Below are 20,566 nucleotides of genomic sequence, written 5' to 3'. Positions count from 1 at the left end.
CTTTGTTGGTAGGGACCACTCTGTACATTGCAGGATATTTAGCAGCATCCAGGGACTCTACCCAGTAATTGCCACCCCTCAGTTATGACGGTCAAAAATGCCTTCAGACATTGCCAAATGCCCCTGGTGGGCAAATGCCCTCAGTTGAGAGCCATTGCCCTAGTACAACAGTGTATTCATTGCCTCTTTGCTTTACCCATTCATTTAACAAACACTTATTAAGCACCCACTCTGTGTCAGGCACTGAGTTCATCAATAACAGAATCAACCAAAAACATAGCTTACAGAGCTTACATTTGGAGGGAGGGGAAGAGAGAATAAAGAATAAACATAATAAGTAAATTAAAAAGTATCTTCAATGGTGATAGTGTGAAAAAGTTTTAAAAAGAAAAGAAAAAGATGAGTGTATTAGGAATCAGGAATCCCATTTGCAGGGAGGTATTGGTGGTAACGGAAAGTAGTAGTTTAAGAGAGAGGGTGAGAAGATAGACTTGGGAAATACATTTGATTTGCAGGCACCCCAAGGGGGAGCCTGAAGTTTCTGATCCTTAACTTAAAGTAAGACCAGTCAAAGTGGTTGTGCATAACCAAGTAAGGCAGGAAAAGTTTTCAGTCTCAAAATGCAGACAATCCATGTTCAGAATAAGCGGGAAGTAGGTCTGTGTTGATGGAGGTAGATTTAAGAGGTTTTCTGTAAGAATTATAGCTTGAGTCAGTACTTGAGGGATGACTAGGATGAATTCTTCATCTTCCTCCTTTCTTCTTAGGCTCAGAATTTATTGAATGAGACCCTTCTCCTTTGTCTTTTGAAATAGACAGTGGAAGCAATGAAAACCATATTGGATGACCTGAGAACTGATGACCAATTCTCTGTGGTTGATTTCAACCACAACGTGCGAACCTGGAGAAATGATTTGGTCCCAGCTACTAAAACACAGATTGAAGATGCCAAGAAGTATATTGAGAAAATCCAGCCCAATGGAGGTGAGTAGGTTTCGCCTAAACCCTAGTGAGAAACTTCCATAGGGTTTGCACCTTGATTCACTGAAGAAATATTATTTCCTACCACAGTGCTCTTTGTCCCTTTTGCAATGGTCTGTCTTAAATATTTATTATTAAATGATGAATACTAAGTTCATTGCAAAGGTACAATACACAACCCATCCCATACAAGTTTTTAATTATTCCTACCTTCCTCAGAAAAGAGCGTCAGTAAAATAACACTCGCCTTCTCATTACTTGCATAGCATAAAATGTAACTGTCCATAGAACAGTGTCCAAGTCTGTCAGCAAGGTTGGTTAAGGTACCTTCAACCTGGTGTTTAACCAAGTGACAGACTGTGCTTTGAAAGGGCTAACTCATCCCTAAGGCAGTAGTTTACTACAAAGAAAATATTTTACTCCACTGGAGATCTTGACCAGCTGGGCAAGATTGATGTCGCTTGGAGAGCAATCAAATGATTTGGGTATTGAATAACTTATTCTTAAGTAATCACCAGACTGATGAGCCTGAACCCAAGATGTGATTGTTTCTGTGCAAAGAAAGAACATGTAACAGAACAAGCACATTATATTATTTCCTTATCAGGCACAAATATCAACGAAGCACTCCTGCGGGCCATCTTTATTTTGAATGAAGCCAATAACTTGGGAATGTTGGACCCTAACTCAGTCTCTCTGATCATTTTGGTTTCTGATGGCGATCCGACAGTAGGCAAGTAGCACTTCAATTTTCTACTACAAATATTTTTACTATTGTTTCTTGAGAACACGATTAGTTTATAATGGGAAGTCTAATGGCATTAACCTGAGTGTCTACACCATTTTAAGCCCATGCTTCATAAAATAAAGACTTCTTTCGACCCTGAAACATTCACCCTGCTTAAACCAGTGCCCAGATATTTTTTCAGTGATGCCCTTGAATGCCTGGGTGTCACCTCTACAATGTGGGGAAACTTTAATTTTAACTATAAGCATATGCTACCGTGATTGCTAGTACATACTAGTGAAATGCATTTATTTCTTCAGCCTCAGGTGTGTGAGGTGGTGAGTGGAAGGGAAGTGTGTGTGATGGGCATTGGTCCCAGATCTCCAGTTGTGTCTCTGGAGTCCTCAGTAATGCATCGTTATTGTCCTCCATACTTCCCCTCACCCCGCCCAGTTCCTCACTAAAACCAGAGAAACTACTGTCTCTGATACAGCCTGTATCTGAAGCATTTTTCCTATCCACAAAATAGCTCAACATCTGCCTGCTTCTATCATGTACTATTATTTTTATTAGTTTCATTTGTCTCTTACACTGACAAATATAAGGAAGAATGAGTGCTAGGCTGAGCTGCTGTCAGTCATGTGGAGGAGGACTGTATCTAACCTGGGCCAGACAGTGACAGGGGCTTGACAATGGCACCCAAGGTTTAGAAAGACAAAGAGCAGCGATTTGTTAATGGGGAAACTAGAATGGCCGTTGTTACGGATTTGTTGCAGATTCAGTGGGGTTTTTCTCCCTTGGATCAGATTACTTGAAAAATCCAATTTTAGAATACAATCATAAGGAAGGAAAGGAAATATAGTAAAAAAATTAAATCCGTTTCTTACTCCTGTCCTTCAACTATCCAGTTCCTGTCCCCAGAGGCAGTCACTTGTAACCAATTTCTTGTATATCTTTCCAGAGATATTCTATGCATACTTTATGCATAAAATATAGAGTATGCATGTCTGCATAGGCATGCATATATATAAATATATTCTACATATACCAATTACTACATTGTTTTCCCCTTTAAAGATCTGTCTTTGAGGTTATTCAAAGTAAATACATAGAGTTGCTTTGTTCTTTTTAATAACTGTATAGTTTTTCTCAAATCCAATGTACCACAATTTAACCAGTCTCCCCTATAGCTGTACATTTGTTTCTAATATGTAGCTGTTTCCAATTATGTTACTGTGTACTATTGTCCATACTTCATTTCAACATGTATGAGTACATCTGTAAGAAAAATTCCTAATTGAGTCACTGGATCCAAGACTGAGTTTTTAATTTTGACAAATTTTGCTAAACTGCTCCCCATGGATTTTCCAAAGACTATAATATTGCCTCCTCATTTCTTTCCTTTCTGTCACCACCCATTTTAGGTGAACTAAAGTTGTCAACAATTCAGAAAAACGTGAAGCAGAACATACAAGACAACATCTCCTTGTTCAGTTTGGGGATAGGATTTGATGTTGACTATGATTTTTTGAAGAGACTGTCTAATGACAACCGTGGGATTGCTCAAAGGATTTATGGAAACCAGGACACTTCTTTCCAGCTCAAGGTAACATTTTTTTTCTGTTCTTTTTTTGTCTTCACCCAAAAATCATTCGACCAGCAATATCTGATACCTAAAGTAGATGGCCAAATTTAGGTGAAAATTGCCATTATTTCAGCTGTATTTGGTTGCAGGAACAAAGTGTTCATTCCTTTCTTGTGCACACCCCCTTGCGTGGGCGCGTCTGCCTCGGCAGTGAGATGGGCAGCGGTAAGGCGATGGCGCTTCCCCAGTCCCCGAAGGAGCTTTCCGAGCCAGTGGCTCTCCAGTCCTGCCAGGCAGTTGGCCCTCCTTACCAGCACGGCCATGTTTTTCCTTTAACATACATTGGATCTTGCATTTTAACTTTGTATAATGCAACACAGATCAAGATGTAGCCTGTAAGTTTCCTTGAACATAAAGAATATGAATTCCTTATTTATTTTGACTAAATAAACAAGAAAAAAGTATAGGAGAAGAATAGACTTTACCTCACCCTCTGTCAGTACCAGGTACCATATGTCAATGGTGGGCATCATATTTAAACTTCGGGGCAGATAAGGATATGTTCTAATTTGGGGTCTATCAACCTAGCTGGCTTTTCTGATTCTGAGTGCCCTGTGAGCTTTTCATGCTGGTCATAATAGGAAAAAATCCTGGGCTCTTAAGTCAATGGTAATATTCTTAACAAGTCTTCATCTTCTCTGTGTTCCAGTTTGTCTGGTAATTATGAGAATTTCCTTGTTCCCTAGCCCTGCACGTAGATCCTGTGCGAATAAAAGATGTCTGTTAAGCATTTGAAGAATCTCAGAGAAAAATGCTTTAGATCTATAAAGTGGTATCAAAGTAATGATTTCTCTGTTTTTGTTTTCCTTTGTTTTTTGTTGTTTTATGAATTGTAGAAATTCTACAACCAAGTCTCTACTCCATTGCTCCGGAACGTTCAGTTCAACTATCCCCATACGTCAGTAACAGATGTCACTCAAAACAGTTTCCATAACTATTTTAAAGGCTCAGAGATTGTCGTGGCAGGAAAATTTGACCCTGAAAAATCAGCGCAATTACAGAGCATTATCACTGCAACTTCGGTACTTCAGCTTATTCTAAAAATACTCACTGGTCTTCTGGATACGGTCCATCTTGTGTATTAACAGGCTAACACTGCATTTCAAGAACCATGTATGTAAAGTAAAAGCAATAGTGAAAGGGAAAGCGTGGCAATGTCTATGCCATCTTCCCAATATTGTGTAAATCCTTACCTCTCTCATCCCAGACCAATCACACACTCCAGAAGTACGCCCTTAACTTCCTCTCTTGTATTCCTTTGAAATATTTTGCATTCTCCTTAAATTTGCATAGTACCCTCACAGTAGTTCACTCACGGGAGGGATGTATGAAAATGCGAATTGACTAACTATAATTCTGCTCTCCTGGTGTCTTTGAACTGAACCTTGCGTCATCCAGGCCAACACGGATTTAGTCTTGGAGACCCTGGCCCAAATGGACGACTTGGAGGATTTTCTATCAAAAGACAAGCATGCAGATCCTGATTTCACCAGGAAATTGTGGGCCTATCTGACAATCAACCAACTTGTAGCTGAGCGGTAAGAACTGCATACGCCACAGGGATTTGCAAAACTGAAGATTTGCCTTTAATATTTGGGGTAATACACAAAAAGATTAGAACCAAAAAAGGCAGAAAATTGTCACAGGGTTTGGATTATTAATTTCCACTGGTTCCCAGCACTATAACTGAAGCTGAGTACACCCGTATTTTGTTTTGTTTTGACATAGAACATACATAAAATAAAGTGTGTGAAGTACACTGATTTTAAGTGTACAGTTTAATGAAATTTTATGTACATCACCTATGTAATCGGCACCCGGATCCAAATGTGGAAGACTTCTTTCATCTCTGAAGGATCCCTTGTTCTCCTCCCCACTCAACCCCACCACCACCTCCAGCAGGAATCGCTGTTCAGACATTTGTCACCATCAATTAGATTTGTCCGCAACTGCTCGGGTTATGGTCCAGCGAGAAATCCATGATTTTGTGATTATGATATCACATCAGGAAGGGCTCCCTGACAGTCACCTGTTTCATCTCTGGCTTCTCAGCTGAACTGCACTGAAACTCTCCAGTGTAAAAACTATATTTTCAGAGCGATGGCTGGTTCTCTGATCACCTGCTCTGGAGTTACGTACAAGTGTTGGATAAGAAAATTACTCTCCTGAGACCACTCTACCTGTTTTATCAGATCCCCAGAAAGATGGAACAGAGTCATCTGAACTAGGTTGGAGGAAATTAATGTAACTCACAGAGAAAATCCATGATGTCAATAAGATTATAAACAGACACATGGCTGTAAGCTGTGGCTTTGAAGAGAGGGAGAAATATTTCTGCCCCGTTACAGAAGCACACTGGATGCAGTTAAAGGCAGATAGCAAATTGCTGCGAAAGTTAAATATTGATTTTTTTAAAAAAACAATCCCAGCAAAAAGAGATCAGTGTTTGCTGGGGTTGGGGCGTGTGGAGGATGAATAGGTGGAGAACAGAGATTTTTAGGGCAACGAAGCTACTCTGTATGATCCTGTATTGTTGGACACATGTCACTATGCATCTGTGCAGACCCATAGAATGCGCAACTCCAGAGTGAACCCTAATGTCAATGATGGACTTTGTGTGCTAATGATGTGTCAATGTAGGTTCATCAATTGTAACAAATGCACTTATGGTGGGAATGTTGATAATGGGGGAGTTTTAGGGTGGAGGCTATTTGGGAAATTTCTATACTTCCCACTCAATTTTGCTGTGACTCTAAAACTGCTTGGAAAAAATCAAGTCTATTAAAAAATTCCTTAGGACCGCACAACTAGATAAAACACTGAGTTTGTTCTATTTTCCTTCGTGAACCCCCACACCAGAAGTGGGGGGAGTGGGACTTTAATTCAGCCTTAAATGAAGTGACCCTCTGTAATGTCTCTGTTTCTCCAATGCAGAAGCCTGGCTACTACAGCTGCTGACAAAAAGAAAATTACAAAAACCATCCTGCAAATGTCCCTGGAACATCACATAGTGACCCCACTCACTGCCATGGTGATTGAGAATGAAGCCGGGAACGAGCGCATGCTGGCCGACTCCCCTCCGCAAGACCACACTTGCTGTTCAGGTCGGTGTTTCGGTCTGGTGGGGAGGCATTATGGGCCAGCTTCCACAGGCTGAGTCAAGGTCCTCAGGCCTCTGCCCCTCTCCCACTCGTGTCCACCGCTAGCTCCCAAGCCTCTGTCCAAAGAGCTCTTCCTGTCAATTTACTTTAAGGACAGTTTATTGCCGTGATCTTTGAACAGTTTTCCTTACATGTTTCCAAAGGAATTTTGATAACTTGTATACCCCTTCATACACTTAAAAAATCAACATTAACATTTTTTCATCTTATTTAAGTACTTGCAATGAATTTAATATCTGGCATATTGTAAAGGCTGAGCTCCTAAAATGAAACTGTGACATAACTTCTTTAGTGTATCCAATGACATTGAATATCAGATTTGACACTTACCATCATCCATTAAAAAAATATATGAACGAATTCTGTTTGCACTGCAAGAAATTTCATATTGTTCTTTTCTAAATATTTTTAACTTTTTAAAATGTATTTTATTGATCTGTTATTACAATTATCCTGATATTTCCCCCTTTGCCCCACTCTACATGGTACCTGCATTCCTTCCATCAATCCCCCTCTTAATTCACGTCCATGGGTTGTGCCTATAAGTTCTTTGGCTTCACATTTCCTATACTGTTCTTAACATCCCTCTGTCTACTTTGTACCTACCAATTATGCTTCTTATGCCCTGTATCATTTCCCCCATTCTCCCTTTTCCCCCTCCCAGCTGGTAACCCTCCAAGTGGTCTCCATGTCTATGATTCTGTTCCTGTTCTGGTTGTTTGCTTAGTTTGTTTTTTTTAGATTCAGTTGTTGATAGTTGAGAATTTATTGCCAACCTAATGTTCATAGTTTTGATCTTCTGTTTCTTAAATAAGTCCCTTTAACATTTCATATAATGATTGCTTGGTAATGATGAACTCCTTTAGCTTTACCTTGTCTGGGAAGCACTTTATCTGCCATTTGATACTAAATGATAGCTTTACTGGGTAGAGCAATCTAGGCTGTAGGTCCTTGCTTTTCACCACTTTGAATACTCCTTACCAGTCCCTTCTAGCCTGCAAAGTTTCTTTTGAGAAGTCAGCTGACAGTCTTATGGGAACTCCTTTGTAGGTAACTCTCCGATTTGCTCTTGCTGCTTTTAAGAAATTCTCTCTTTATCTTTAACTTTTGACATTTTAATTTTGATGTGTCTTGGTGTGGTTCTCTTTGGGTCCAACTTGTTTGAGAATTTCTGTGCTTCCAGGACTTGTATGTCTATTTCCTTCACCAAATTAGGGAAGTTTTCATTCATTATTTTTTCAAATAACTTTTTAATTTCTTGCTCTTCCTCTTCTCCTTCTGGATTGCCTATGATTTGGATGTTGGTACAGTTGGAGATGTTCCAGAGCCTTCTTATTTTATCCTCGTTTTTTTAAATTCTTTTTTCTTCTTGCTGTTCTGATTGAATGCTTTTTTTTCCCCTTATGCTTCAAATTGTTAAATTGATACTCAGTTTCATCCCCTCTATTCTTGGGAGTTTCCTGTAGATGTTTCTTTTTTCACTTAATGTAACTTTCATTTCTCCCTGGGTCTTTTTATGCCATTGCCTTTCTCAATGAGTTCTTTGAGCATCCTAATCACCAGTGTTTTGAACTTTGCATCTGATAGGTTGGTTATCTCCATTTTGTTTAATTCTTTTTCTGGAGTTTTGTTCTGTTCTTTCGAATGGGCCATATTTCTTTGTCTCCTCAGTTTGTCAGTCTCCTATTGTTTGTTTCTGTGTGTAAAGAGCTGCTTTGACTCCTGGTCTTAGTAGTGTGGCCTATTGTAGAAGAGCAGACCTATAAATTGTGTGGGGAGGAGGCTTGGGTGATCACCAGGGCAGGGCAACCCATGTCACCGCTTTGTGGCTCTGTGTCGGGGGAGGACTCAGAGAGGAGACAATGACGCTACTTGACTTCTGGAAGTTTCCCTGGGAGGAACGTGTCTCCCAGTACCTACCCTATTTCTACCCCATATGACACTTGCGCCCTTCCACCTGTTGCCCTGGTGCTGAATCCCAGAGCGGGTGGGTCTGTCCCCTAAGTGCATGTGGGCCCTTTAAAAGGAGTCTCCTGATAATCTGGCAGTTTCTTCTGCCGACCCAACCTCCACTGGTTTTCACAGCCACAAATTATGGAGATTTGTCTTCCTGGCACTGGAACTCTGGGCTGCTGGGTGGTCTGGTTTGAGGCTGAGATCCCTCACTCCAGAGGCATCCCTCCCAATTTGTATCTACCACAGGTGAATATGGGACTGCCCATTCCGCCCCCTTGCTCCTCCACCTCTCTGCACCACTCCCACGGCTCCGTGCCACCCACATTGCCCCATGCCTCTCCGTGCCTCTCCAATTCTCTCTGCATCTGCACCCCTCCTACCCCTCTGGGTGAATGTGGCTTCTTTAAATCTTTGGTTGTTGGACTTCCTGTGACCATATTTAAGAAAATATAAGATGAATTTATATTTTCATTTCACTTTTCTGGCAGAATCATATTCCAACATAATATATTTTATGCTTGAACGTTTTTCATTGATCATCCTTCTCCTCTACAAGTAAACAAATTTAATTTTTTAAATTTCTTGTGCCATAAGATTCTGAGTATTCAAAGTTTTCTCCTGGATCGAGTTTTTTTAAAACTACCATGAAAGATGGCAGTGTAAGCAGACATGGCTTGCCTCTTCACACAACCACATCAAAATTACAACTAAAATACAGACAAACATCACTCAGAACCATCAGAAATCGAGTTGAATGGAAGTGTAACAACTACGGAATTAAAGAAACCACATCCGTCCAGACAGGTTGGAGGTGGGAGAAGATGAGGGGTAGATGATAAATGGGCTAGTCCCACACCCACATTTGGTGGATAAAGATTTGGGAGGGATATCTCAGGAGCAAGGAGTCCCAGCCCCACACAAGGCCCCCCAGCCCAGGGCTCCAGTGCCAGGAAGATAAATACCCATAAATTCTGGCTGCAAAAACCAGCAGGGATTAAGTCAATGGAAGAAACTGCTCAAGCCCCAAGTAGTTCCTCTCAAAGAATCCACACACACACTCACTCAGACTCACTCCCTCTGAGCTCCAGCACCAGGGTAGCAGCTTGAAAGGCACCAGTAGTATATAGGGAGAAACTGAAGTGTCTGGCATCAAGGTGAACAGAGGCCATTGTCCCTTTTCTAAACCTTCCCTCCACAGAGCCAGCAAGCTGATGCCATATCTGAGACTCCATCAACCTAGTTAACCCATCTTGGAGATCCCTGGAGACTCCACTCTGCCCAACATACAGCCCCACCCAAGCTGCTTTTCCATAGGATGGCTGGTCTTGGCTCATGCTTCATAACTTCTTAAATCCTTTCAAACAAGCAACAGCAGGCCTTACTAAGCCCCCAACCCTGTACCTCTTGCTAAGTGGCCCCAGGCCTGGCACTAACAGCAGCCAGCCTAGTTTCACAGTTTGGCTTCAGCTGGGAATCTCTAAGCCCAGCACAACTAGCAGCTGTCTCAGATTGCATTATAGCTCAGCAGGGTGCCCCGGGCAAAACACAGGTGGGGCTGGCCTTGACCTGCACCACCCAGGAAATCCCAGGGCCAGCACACCCAGTGGACAGCTACAGACCACACTGGAATACCACCACCCCACCCCTGCATAGCTGATCCCCCACAGAGGGCAGAGATTGGCAGTCAGTGGTCACAGCCAGTCCTTGCAGCTGACTGGCCTGGGTAAATTCCTCCCATTGACCTACCAACAGCAACCAAGTCTCAACTACAAGAGGAGGGTGTACTCAGCCCACATGAAGGGTGCACATTGAGTACCCAACTTGGGTAATAGGGGAGGCTGTGCCACTGGACCCTACAGGACACCTACTATGTTAGGCCATACTACCAAGACAGGGAGTCATAGCGGCTCTACCTAATACATAGAAACAAACACAGGAAGGCTGCCAAATATAGAGCTCCTTGCCCCTAGTTAAGGAGTAGTTACATTTATACAGTCCTAAAATTAGATTCAGCCCTTTGAAGGCAACCTCGAGGCTGATGTGGTCCCTGGTGAAAATGAGTTTGACACCCCTGCAAAGGGAATGTTTTCTGAATTTTCAATTTTGTCCAAGTGAGATGTCAGCTCTACAAGACTGGCCTAGGATTCAAGGAACTCTGACTTCTGGCCTCCCAGTTACATTAGACTGGGACATCTAAATTTGTCTAGGTAAACTGGCATATCTAAGTGACACTGTATCACCTAAACAAAATGTGTAGGTGAACTGGCATTTGCTTTTCAAACACAGGGAGACTGGATATCAGAAAGCAAAATGAACTTTTTGTAACCAGTACGGGAGTCTCTTTGGGAAACCAAACTGCTCAGAATGCTTTTTGGTGGGTAAATGGGCATGCATCAGGTCGGTGCCAACCATAATCCAGGATTCTCCAGGGGCTGGACTGGACAGTATCTCTCCGGCTTGTGCTGAAGGCATGAGGTCCTTCCCCAGCTCTGTGGGGCAGCTCCTCCTGCTGCAGATCCCAGCTCAGGTCCCAGACTCTGGGAGAGCCCTACAGCAAGCCCACAGTACGATGACAGAGAACTCAGGAATAAAAATAATGGGAGAAAACCTTAGCTGAGAACCTCTGGGGCCTGCATAAATCTTGGAATCATGAGCAACTTACCTGGAAACTAATGGATATGGGTTTTTCTACCTAGGTGCCCTGTATTACGGCAGCAAAGTTCCTCCAACTTCACTCCCATCTTGGGTCAACCCTTCACCGACACCCAGGATCCCAATGCCTGTGGTAGGAGCTCCCGTGCTTGAGTCCACTCCCCCTCCGCATGTGATGAGAGGTGAGAGAACTAGGACATGGCTTTCACATCCCGGTCTCCATCAGATCATAATCTTTGGAGCACTATACATTAATGCAATCACTGTGTTCTGGCAAACTAGCTGACTTTTATAGGCATCATTGCCTTCTACTGAAAGAAGATACCTCCATGTGTTAGTCAAAGTGTGGTTAAAACAATGGAAATTTATTTTTTATAGTTCTGGAAGCTGAAGTCCAAGATCAAGGTGCCAGCAAGGCAGATTTCAGTATTTTGGCTTGTAGGTGGCCACCATCTTCCTGTGAGTTCACATGACTTCGGGAGAGAGAGACAGAAGGCAAGCTCTCTGGTGATCCTTTTTATACGGACACTAAATCCAATCTGGGGGCCCCACTCTCGTGACCTCACCTAAATTATCTCCCACAGGTAGCCCATGTAGAAAATGGGGATGATCATACCTCCCCTGCAAGGTGGTTATAATGTTCCTGGTTCCCAGCAGAAGCTCAATAAACACAAGCTACTCTTACGCCCATGGACCCCAGGAATCTGAAGTTAGTCATGGGAGCCTTCAATGTACTTTCAGTGTAATCAAAATTTAGGGTGCGCAGACGAACTTAAACACGGCGTTCCTTTCTGTTGCCTAGACCTGCATCAGCTCAACGTGACAACGTTGATTCTTTTGCTCACGAGATGGTTTGATTGGTGGGATCAGGGATACATAAAATGGCAAAAACAATTGTTATCTTTAACAAAAACAATTTTTCTTGAACAAAATGTTTCAAAACACCATATTTGTGAAGAAGGAAGAAAAAGTATAATTAAGAGATTTAAAACAATTTTTAAAGGAGTTAGCAATCTTTTGTTCTGTGTTTTAACGATGCCCTCTAGTGCTCAGCTCCAACACGAAGTCAACTAAAACAAGTATTTATTGAACGCATACATGAGCTTGGTGTGTGGGGGGGTGGGGGCAAAGAAATACCAGATTTTGTTCTTGCCCCGGATGAGTTTATTCCTGATTCTAAGTTTCAGAACACACACTTGAAAATGTACGAGCATATCAGAACGGTTGGGAGAATGGGCTTTAATCAGGCAGCCGGGGTGAGAGCCATAGCTCTGGCACTTACTAACTCCATGATGTGACCTTGGACAGGTCACTTGTCCTCTGCATGGAGAATGAGTTAATGTTTGCAAGGAGCTTTGTGAAAATATCTGGAAAACAGTAGCCTGTCCATGGATGGCAGCCAACTCTTCCAATTTCATCCTGGAAAACACAACCACTGCTTGTCTGCAACTCAAACCTTCTTCTGCTCCTTCAATTACTGCGGCTAGAAGCCCGGTAGTGCTGAGTTGTTTCTCTCTACTAGTTACCAGCTGTTACGGACTTTACCAGATGTCTCCTGAATTTTCCCTCCCTTTCCAATCCCACTCACCACTCTAGTTTCTTAAATCTAACATTTCTTACCTGACATTTTAGCTGCTAAATGATCTTCCTATGTCTACTTTCCAACATTTAACTTATACTGTGACCAACATTTTCCTAAAATGGAGTTCAAATCATGTCACATTTATTCTCAAAAACCTTTAATAGTTATTCAACAGAATAAAGGTCTGTTCTTTAGCATGGTGTTCTGTGGTCTCTATCACCTACCTTTTAGTCTGATCTTTTTCTTTTTTTTTTTTTTTTTTCTTTTTTTTTTAAATATATTTATTGATTATGCTATTACAGTTGTCCCATTTCCCCCCCCACTCCACTCCATCCTGCCCACCCCCCTCCCTCCCACATTCCCCCCCCATAGTTCATGTCCATGGGTCATACTTATAAGTTCTTTGGCTTCTACATTTCCTACACCATTTTTACCCTCCCCCTGTCTATTTTCCACCTATCATCTATGCTACTTATTCTCTGTACCTTTACCCCCCTCTCCCCCTCCCACTCCCTTATTGACAACCCTCATGTTCTAGTTGTTTGCCTAGTTTGCTCTCGTTTTTGTTTTATGTGTGGTCATTAATAACTGTGAGTTTGCTGTCATTTTTACTGTTCCTATTTTTGATCTTCTTTTTCTTAGGTAACTCCCTTTAACATTTCATATAATAAGGGCTTAGTGATGATGAGCTTCTTTAACTTGACCTTATCTGAGAAGCACTTTATCTTCCCTTCCATTCTAAATGATAGCTTTGCTGGATACAGTAATCTTGGATGTAGGTCCTTGCGTTTAATATTGGGTAATGTAATTATGATGTGCCTTGGCGTGTTCCTCCTTGGGTCCAGCTTCTTTGGGACTCTCTGAGCTTCCTGGACTTCCTGGAAGTCTATTTCCTTTGCCAGATCGGGGAAGTTCTCCATTATTTGTTCAAATAAGTTTTCAATTTTTTGTTCTTCCTCTTCTCCTTCTGGCACCCCTATAATTCGGATGTTGGAACGTTTCAAGGTGTCCTGGAGGTTCCTAAGCCTCTCCTCATTTTTCCAAGTTCTTGTTTCTTCATTCTTTTCTGGTTGGATGTTTGTTTCTTCCTTCTGGTCCATACCATTGATTTGAGTCCCAGTTTCCTTCTCATCACTATTGGTTCCCTGTACATTTTCCTTTGTTTCTCTTAGCATAGGCTTCATTTTTTCATCTGTTTTTCGAACAGATTCAACCAAGTCTGTGAGCATATTGATAACCAGTGCTTTGAACTGTGCATCCGATAGGTTGGCTATCTCTTCGTCGCTTAGTTGTATTTTTTCTGGAGCTTTGAAGTGTTCTGTCATTTGGGCCATTTTTTTTTTTTTTTTTTTTTGGTCTTGGCGCTTCTGTTACTTTAAGGGGCGGAGCCTTAGGTGTTCCCCGGGGTGGGGTAATGCTGGTCGCTGTGCTGTGACGCTGTACGTGGGGGAGGGGCTGAGAGGGAGCAATGGCGCCCGCCTCACTCTCCTCCAGATTTCAATCCTTCACTCCGCTACCCACAATCAAACTGGGCCCCTCTCGTGCTGGTTCCCGAGTAAGTGGGCCTGTGCACACTCTAGGCCCCTGTGGGTCTCTCCAACAACCTCTCCTGTGAGGCTGGGAGTCTCTCCTGCTGCCGCCCCAACCCCCAGGGGTGCTTTCAATCAGAGGTTTGAGGCTTTACTTCCCGGAGCTGGAGCCCTGGGCTGCGCAGTCTGCTTCGCTGCCCGCTGTTCGTCCAGTTTATCTGTGGGCAAATGTGGTGCCACAGGGTGCTACCCGCCACTCTGCCTGCCCCACTCTCCGCCACTCTGAGTCCGGCCCTCTCGGTTTATCTGCGTGAATGTGGGGCCGCAGGGTCTGCTAGTGCTCGGACTGCCCGCGCCATTTGTCCCACACTCCGCCAGTCTCAGTCCCGCCACAGCCACTCGAGTCCTCTCCACCCCGGTGCCCGTCTCCGCCCCTCCTACCAGTCTGGATGAATTTTTATTTTCTATTTTCTTGGTGTTGGTCCCCCTTGCTGTTCGATTCTCTGTCAGTTCTGGTTGTGCGAGGAGGCGCAGTGTGTCTACCTACGCCTCCATCTTGGTTCCTCAGTCTGATCTTTTTCTACATTCTTCCAGAACCACATGTAGTTCAAGAAAGTGAGTTACTTTCTAAACAAATCGTGGACTTTTCTACCACTACGCCATTCCTCATTCTGTCCACTCAGAATAAAATCTCTCTCTTTCTTGTGTTTTAGTCTTCCCTTCTTCCCCTCCTCCCTGTAAGCCTTAGTGCAAAAGCCAAGTCCTTCACAGTACCTCTCTCAGCTCTCCCACGTGCAGTCAGTCATCCTGCATCTTCCTTCTCAGAGCACTGTGCTTGGCTCTTATTGCATCATTTTCTTTATTCCGGCTTTTCCAGCTTACGTTAGTGGTTATGTCTGCTTCCTTGAAAGAAGGAAAAATTCCGTTCTAACTGTTAAAGAACAAAATTGTTCTTGATATTTGTGAAAGCATGGTAAGGAAGATTTTATCCAAGGAGGGATAGGGTGAGGATAGGGACGGCTGCAATGGGGCTTGGCAGTGGGGAGAGAGACTGAGCTCAACTGCAAATACAGCATGGCAGCGTGGGACTTTAGAGACAAGGAGCAGGAGGGGGTCAGTGGATGAAGGGTCTAAGAGGAAACAACCAGGGGGAGGGGGTCCAGGCTACACACCGCTAACAGGATTCTTGCTGAAGGCAGGGTGGTATGATCAGACATCAGCTGGTGGGTGGTGGGGATGAGGAACCTGATCAGAGAGTGAGGGTGGTCAGATATGGAGGGCGGGGTTTCTGGTTAAACTGATTTAGCAGTACTTTTGCTAAAATAGAACAGTGCAGAGTCCAACACAGAAGTCCAGAGGTTGAGGCCTAGTTGAGAAGTTCAGGGGAGCCTGGGTAGAGTTTGGTCAAGGAGAGAATCTTTGTCACTCTTTCGTTAAATTGGTACTTTCCTGAAGGCTGTGACTTATCTATAGCTACAGCCAACATAGCCTAATTTAGTGTTTTGCACATAGTTTTTTCTTTCCTCACTAAATATCTGTTGAATGGTTAAACAAACGAACAAACGAGATCAGCCAGAATAATGGCGTCCAGTAACGAAAGAGTATTCAGTAATTTCTTGGGAGCAGATTAATCTTTCATTGCTCTTAGAATAGACTAATCTGTATGCCAACAAATAATATTATGTCTTCTTTATTTTTATGCACTGTGTACACCTACTTAATAAAATACATGCCTTTTTATCTATCTACACACCCACTGTATATATTTTTACAACATATGTCGTGTATATGATACATGTATAGTGAGTATGTGTGTCTTATCCCCTGTGCCTTTCTTATTCATTTTTGTCTCTAGCCTCGTGCATATGTGATAGCTACTGAATAAGTATCCTCCACGCTTGTAAAATAACTGAAAGCTCTGATGGAGGCTGTATGAGAAAGGCACAATGGGTGTGGGCCGCTGGGCTCCCGGCGCCGAGAACAGTGCCTGGCATATAGCGGAAGCACAGTAAACATTTGTTCTTGTGAAATTCACGATGTTTAGGAATAAAATACTTTTCAAAATCTTCTTGCCTTCTATGATGTTCTTATTTTCATTGTCTTCGTATATTTCCCAGTTGAAAATGACCCACACTTCATCATTTACCTACCAAAAAGTCAGAAGAATATTTGTTTCAATATTGACTCAGAACCTGGAAAAATCCTCAACCTTGTTTCTGATCCAGAATCAGGTAAAAATAAAAAGATATGATCTCTGAATTAGACAATTAGATCTTTGTCATGCTGCACTGTTACTGCCTGGGATTTCTTTCTTTCTTTCTCACCCTAACAGAAGCCCTATGGTTTTTGAACGCCGATAATTAGTTAGAAAAAAATTGTAAATATATTCCCCAGTGTTTGAACTATTATAAATAATATACTCTCCTCAGTATAAACTAGCATATTTTGTAATATAATTAAACTATAATAAATTATACTTATATAGCGAGAGTTACAAAGGAAAAAGTGTTATGTAAATCCTAAAGCAAAATGACAATAGTATTGTCCAGTTTTATAAATTTCAATTATGGTGCCCACACATGAAAAAAGAATGGCACCCAAGAGAGAAAAAAAAAGCTCTTTTTTTTCCCCCTGTAGGGATTTTGGTCAACGGACAGCTCATTGGTGCCAAGAAGCCCAAGAATAAAAAACTAAGCACCTATTTTGGAAAACTGGGATTTTATTTCCGAAAGGAAGACATGAAAATAGAAATTAGCACCGAGAGCATCACCCTGAACTGGAATACTCGTACATCGGTCTTATCCTGGTCTGACACAGCCCAGGTCACTAATCAGAGGCAAGTGTTATTATGTCTGAATTTGGGCCTGTCCTTGACACATTACATGAATAAATCCCCCCATCTGAGACATCAACATAAACCTTAAAATCATAAGTTTGAATATGAAGAAGCTGATGTTCAGAAAAACTCTTGCTACCCACCTGCCCTGTTCCTAGCAGTCAGAAGCCTGTGTCTGGGTCACCGGACATCTCAGTGCCAGCCTCGTGCCTGGCACGTGGTAAGTACTCAATAAATCCACATTGCGTGAGTGACTGAGTCCATCAACCGATTCCACAGCCAACTCTGTCAGAAATGCTCAGATACACTATGATTGCGTCCTGTAATAACTTCCCTTTAGTATCTGTTTAAAAAAACATATAAATTGACAGAATTTCACAGATGGAGAAACAAAACAACATTTTGTGGCAAAACCATGGTAAAGGTCCTAGAAAGCTAGCGGGATTGTACTGGGAGGAGTGAGAGTTCATACAAGGGGTGAGAGGGGTGACTTTCTAAGAAGAGTGTGCTCTGGAAGTGTTGATTCTATTTTAACTTTTCCACTAGGGTGCTTGTCTCGGTGAAGAAAGAGAAAACTGTGACGATCACCCTGGATAAGGAGCTGTCCTTCTCTGTGTTACTTCATCGTGTTTGGAAGAAGCATCCAATCAACGTAGACTTTTTGGGGATCTACATTCCCTCCACAGACAAGTTTTCACCTAAAGCACATGGACTAATCGGTAAAGGGTTGATTAACATCTGACAAGTGTGGGGCCACGCTTGGGCTTGAGCAGCTTAGGATAATGGTGGTTAGAACTTGGGAAAGTGGTAGAATGCATGTTCTGAGCCCAGGTCTTAATTTGTAAAGGTGACTGAGTGACAACACAAAGAGGCCAATACCATTGGAAGAAACATTAACTGTTACTCCTAGTTCCTCCTAGAAACAAGAGCCACAGATGGCCGTGCCAGGCCACAGGAGGAAGACTAGGTTTTGGTCGGGGAAGCAGGAGCAAGTGACAGGGTCAGGCCAGAGCCTTTATAGGGGTTTCCATGGAAAGGCAAGGCAGAGCAGGGTAGATTAGGGGTGGCTGTTTTGAACAATTCCCACGGGCTTTGGGCCATAGAGTGGCCTCTAGCTGCCTGGCGCCTGGCCCTGGAATGATGTCTTCTGGGTTACTCAAGCTGGGCAGAGGAGGTCTGGCTCTGGGTTGGTAAGTTGTATACCAAAGGCATGCTCCCGGCAGAGTCATTCGCTATCTTTCCGAATTGGCGAGCTCGGGATGGGCAGTTCCTCCTGAGCCAGACAGGGGTTTTAAGATGTCAAACGTCATAATGTATAGAAAGGGAGAAACAGTGGTGCAGGGTGATTCAGTCATGCTGCATAGTGAGGACCTTTGCCATTCCAGACAAGGTTTCCCAGAACCTGGATTTCATCGTCACAAACAGGGCAAGAGAACAGGCAGGGAAATTTTAAGTTTTATGCTGAAGATGGTTTTTTCTAACTGAAGAGAGGTGAACTGGCTGAGGAAGTCTGTGATAACAAGCACGGCATCTAAGCCAACCTTCCCTACTTTTTAGAGAATGCTTCCTATTTAAGCCTCTGACATCCCGAATAAACCTGTTTCTGTGATTTGAGCTATGCTCTCAGGTGCTGAACTTCACCCCGACCCCACTCAGGGATTTGATTTTACTTCAGGTCCAATAGATCAGCCTCACATGTAAAGTGACCGCGGGTGAGCAGCATGGATGCATGGATGCTCTCAGGAAGGAGCCACCTCTCCTGTCGCTCTGCCCTTTTTCTCTGAGGATGTCTTTCTAGCCCAGAAATTCTGGAGGGAGGACCAACTGGTAGCTTGGATCAAATAACCAGCTTGTCTTTTTTGTTTATTCTTGGGTTACATGTAAACCACTGTCTGGCCTTTATCTCACCAGGCCAGTTCATGCATGAGCCAAAGATACACATCTTCAATGAGCGGCCCGGCAAACATCCTGAGAAGCCAGAGGCGAGCATGGAGGTGAAAGGACATAAGTTGGTTGTCACCAGGTAAGCCTTGGATGCATATGAGAGTAACAAAAAGGGCTCCTGCTAGCATCGGACTCACACAGCATGACCTATGTCAACCTAAACAATCCACCAGGAAGGGGCACATACGTACCTGTGCATAAGGACACTGCATTTTGTCCATCTGAAATGAAAATGATGACTCCATATATATAATTAACCTGTTGTTCTCACCGTCATACATTAGAAGCCGTGTGGTCACTAGCTGAATAATTGAAAAAGCCAATCAGAGGAGGAAATCGTAAAAATACCCACGTCATCATGCTAGAAAATGTAGATTTTTAAAATTAAAGCTAGAGCCTTGTTTTCAAGTATGTGAGGCTATGCCCACAACACTTGAGAGCTGTGTCCCACCTCCCTTCCACTTCTAAATTGATCTGCCCTCTTTACTTCGCGGGAAAAGTCCGTATTGGTCGATCTCAGTATAAGGGTTATTTGAATCACTGAAGGACACTGTTTACTCTGTCCTTCCAACACTAAGCTGCAGACTTGGATGACTTGGGGCATGGAGATGGGTGGGGGTGGGCAGATCTGGCGAGGAAGGGGCGAGAAGAGCAGCAAGGGTGGGGAGCATGCCTCCTTTTGAGATTTGCAGCCGGCACACCTTGGTCTGTGCCCTAACCATACGCACCATTTTCCTTGCAGAGGCCTCCAGAAAGACTACCGAGCAGATCAAGTGTTTGGAACAGACGTTCCCTGTTGGTTTGTACACAACAGTGGGAAGGGTTTCATCGATGGACACTACAAGGATTACTTTGTATCTCAGCTCTATAGCTTCCTCAGAAGGCCTTAAGGATTGTAGTTTTGGAAATTGCATGTATAAATATACATTTTCCCCTGCCACTCTTGCGGTCATTCTTCAGTTTGAATAATTTAAAAAACTAACCAAATATTAACACATATGAAGAAAATAAACGCTTTACAAAGCTTTGGGGTTTTGTTGTGTCTTCAGATGCTAACGTGTTCACTAAGACAATGCGAAGAAAAGCTGCTTTGGCAAGTCAGGTTGGGCAGGGCCCTAGATTTGGCATTAACTGTGATTTCACTTGGGGTTAGGTCTTCAACTTTGCAGGCTGAGTACATTTTTACGTTGTCAGTTACGTGGGAACTTCCAGTTATGAGGTTATATGGTGGGCATGGAATAAGAACAGAGTAAATTAGAATGTGTAAGGAATCGACTTGCACAATCATGAAGGCAGATAGTCCAAAATCTGCAAGGTGGGCCAATGGTTCGGGAGGCCAGGGAAAGCTGATATTCTGGTTCGAAGGCCACTAGGCAGGAAGAACCAATGTTGCAGGTGAAGTCCAAAGGCAGTCACTTGGGAAAGGATCAGGGTATTTTTTCTGTTCAGTACTTTAACTGATGGGATAAGGTCCACCCACATTAAAGAGGGCGATCTGCTTTACTCAGTCTCCCTTTTTAAAGGTGATTTTCATCCAAAATACCCTTAGAGAC

At 42.9% G+C, this 20,566-nt stretch overlaps 1 protein-coding gene across 1 annotated transcript in view; it reads left to right on the top strand.

The window, feature by feature from the left end:
* ITIH2 (inter-alpha-trypsin inhibitor heavy chain 2) overlaps positions 1 to 20,038 on the top strand; it is a 35,577-nt gene extending 15,539 nt beyond the window's left edge. Inside the window, exons 10-21 of the mRNA XM_024578287.4 lie at positions 816 to 984; positions 1,589 to 1,714; positions 3,133 to 3,314; positions 4,190 to 4,375; positions 4,752 to 4,891; positions 6,288 to 6,457; positions 11,167 to 11,304; positions 16,351 to 16,464; positions 16,871 to 17,069; positions 17,616 to 17,788; positions 18,981 to 19,092; positions 19,756 to 20,038. Coding sequence (XP_024434055.2) covers positions 816 to 984; positions 1,589 to 1,714; positions 3,133 to 3,314; positions 4,190 to 4,375; positions 4,752 to 4,891; positions 6,288 to 6,457; positions 11,167 to 11,304; positions 16,351 to 16,464; positions 16,871 to 17,069; positions 17,616 to 17,788; positions 18,981 to 19,092; positions 19,756 to 19,903 — 1,857 coding nt within the window. The 3' untranslated portion in view covers positions 19,904 to 20,038. The remainder of the gene's footprint in view (positions 1 to 815; positions 985 to 1,588; positions 1,715 to 3,132; positions 3,315 to 4,189; positions 4,376 to 4,751; positions 4,892 to 6,287; positions 6,458 to 11,166; positions 11,305 to 16,350; positions 16,465 to 16,870; positions 17,070 to 17,615; positions 17,789 to 18,980; positions 19,093 to 19,755) is intronic.
* Positions 20,039 to 20,566: the final 528 nt, after the last annotated feature.

The sequence above is a fragment of the Desmodus rotundus genome, chromosome 4 (assembly GCF_022682495.2).
Source record: "Desmodus rotundus isolate HL8 chromosome 4, HLdesRot8A.1, whole genome shotgun sequence".
NCBI lineage: Eukaryota > Metazoa > Chordata > Mammalia > Chiroptera > Phyllostomidae > Desmodus > Desmodus rotundus.
This window is presented reverse-complemented; position numbering and strand designations above follow the sequence as displayed.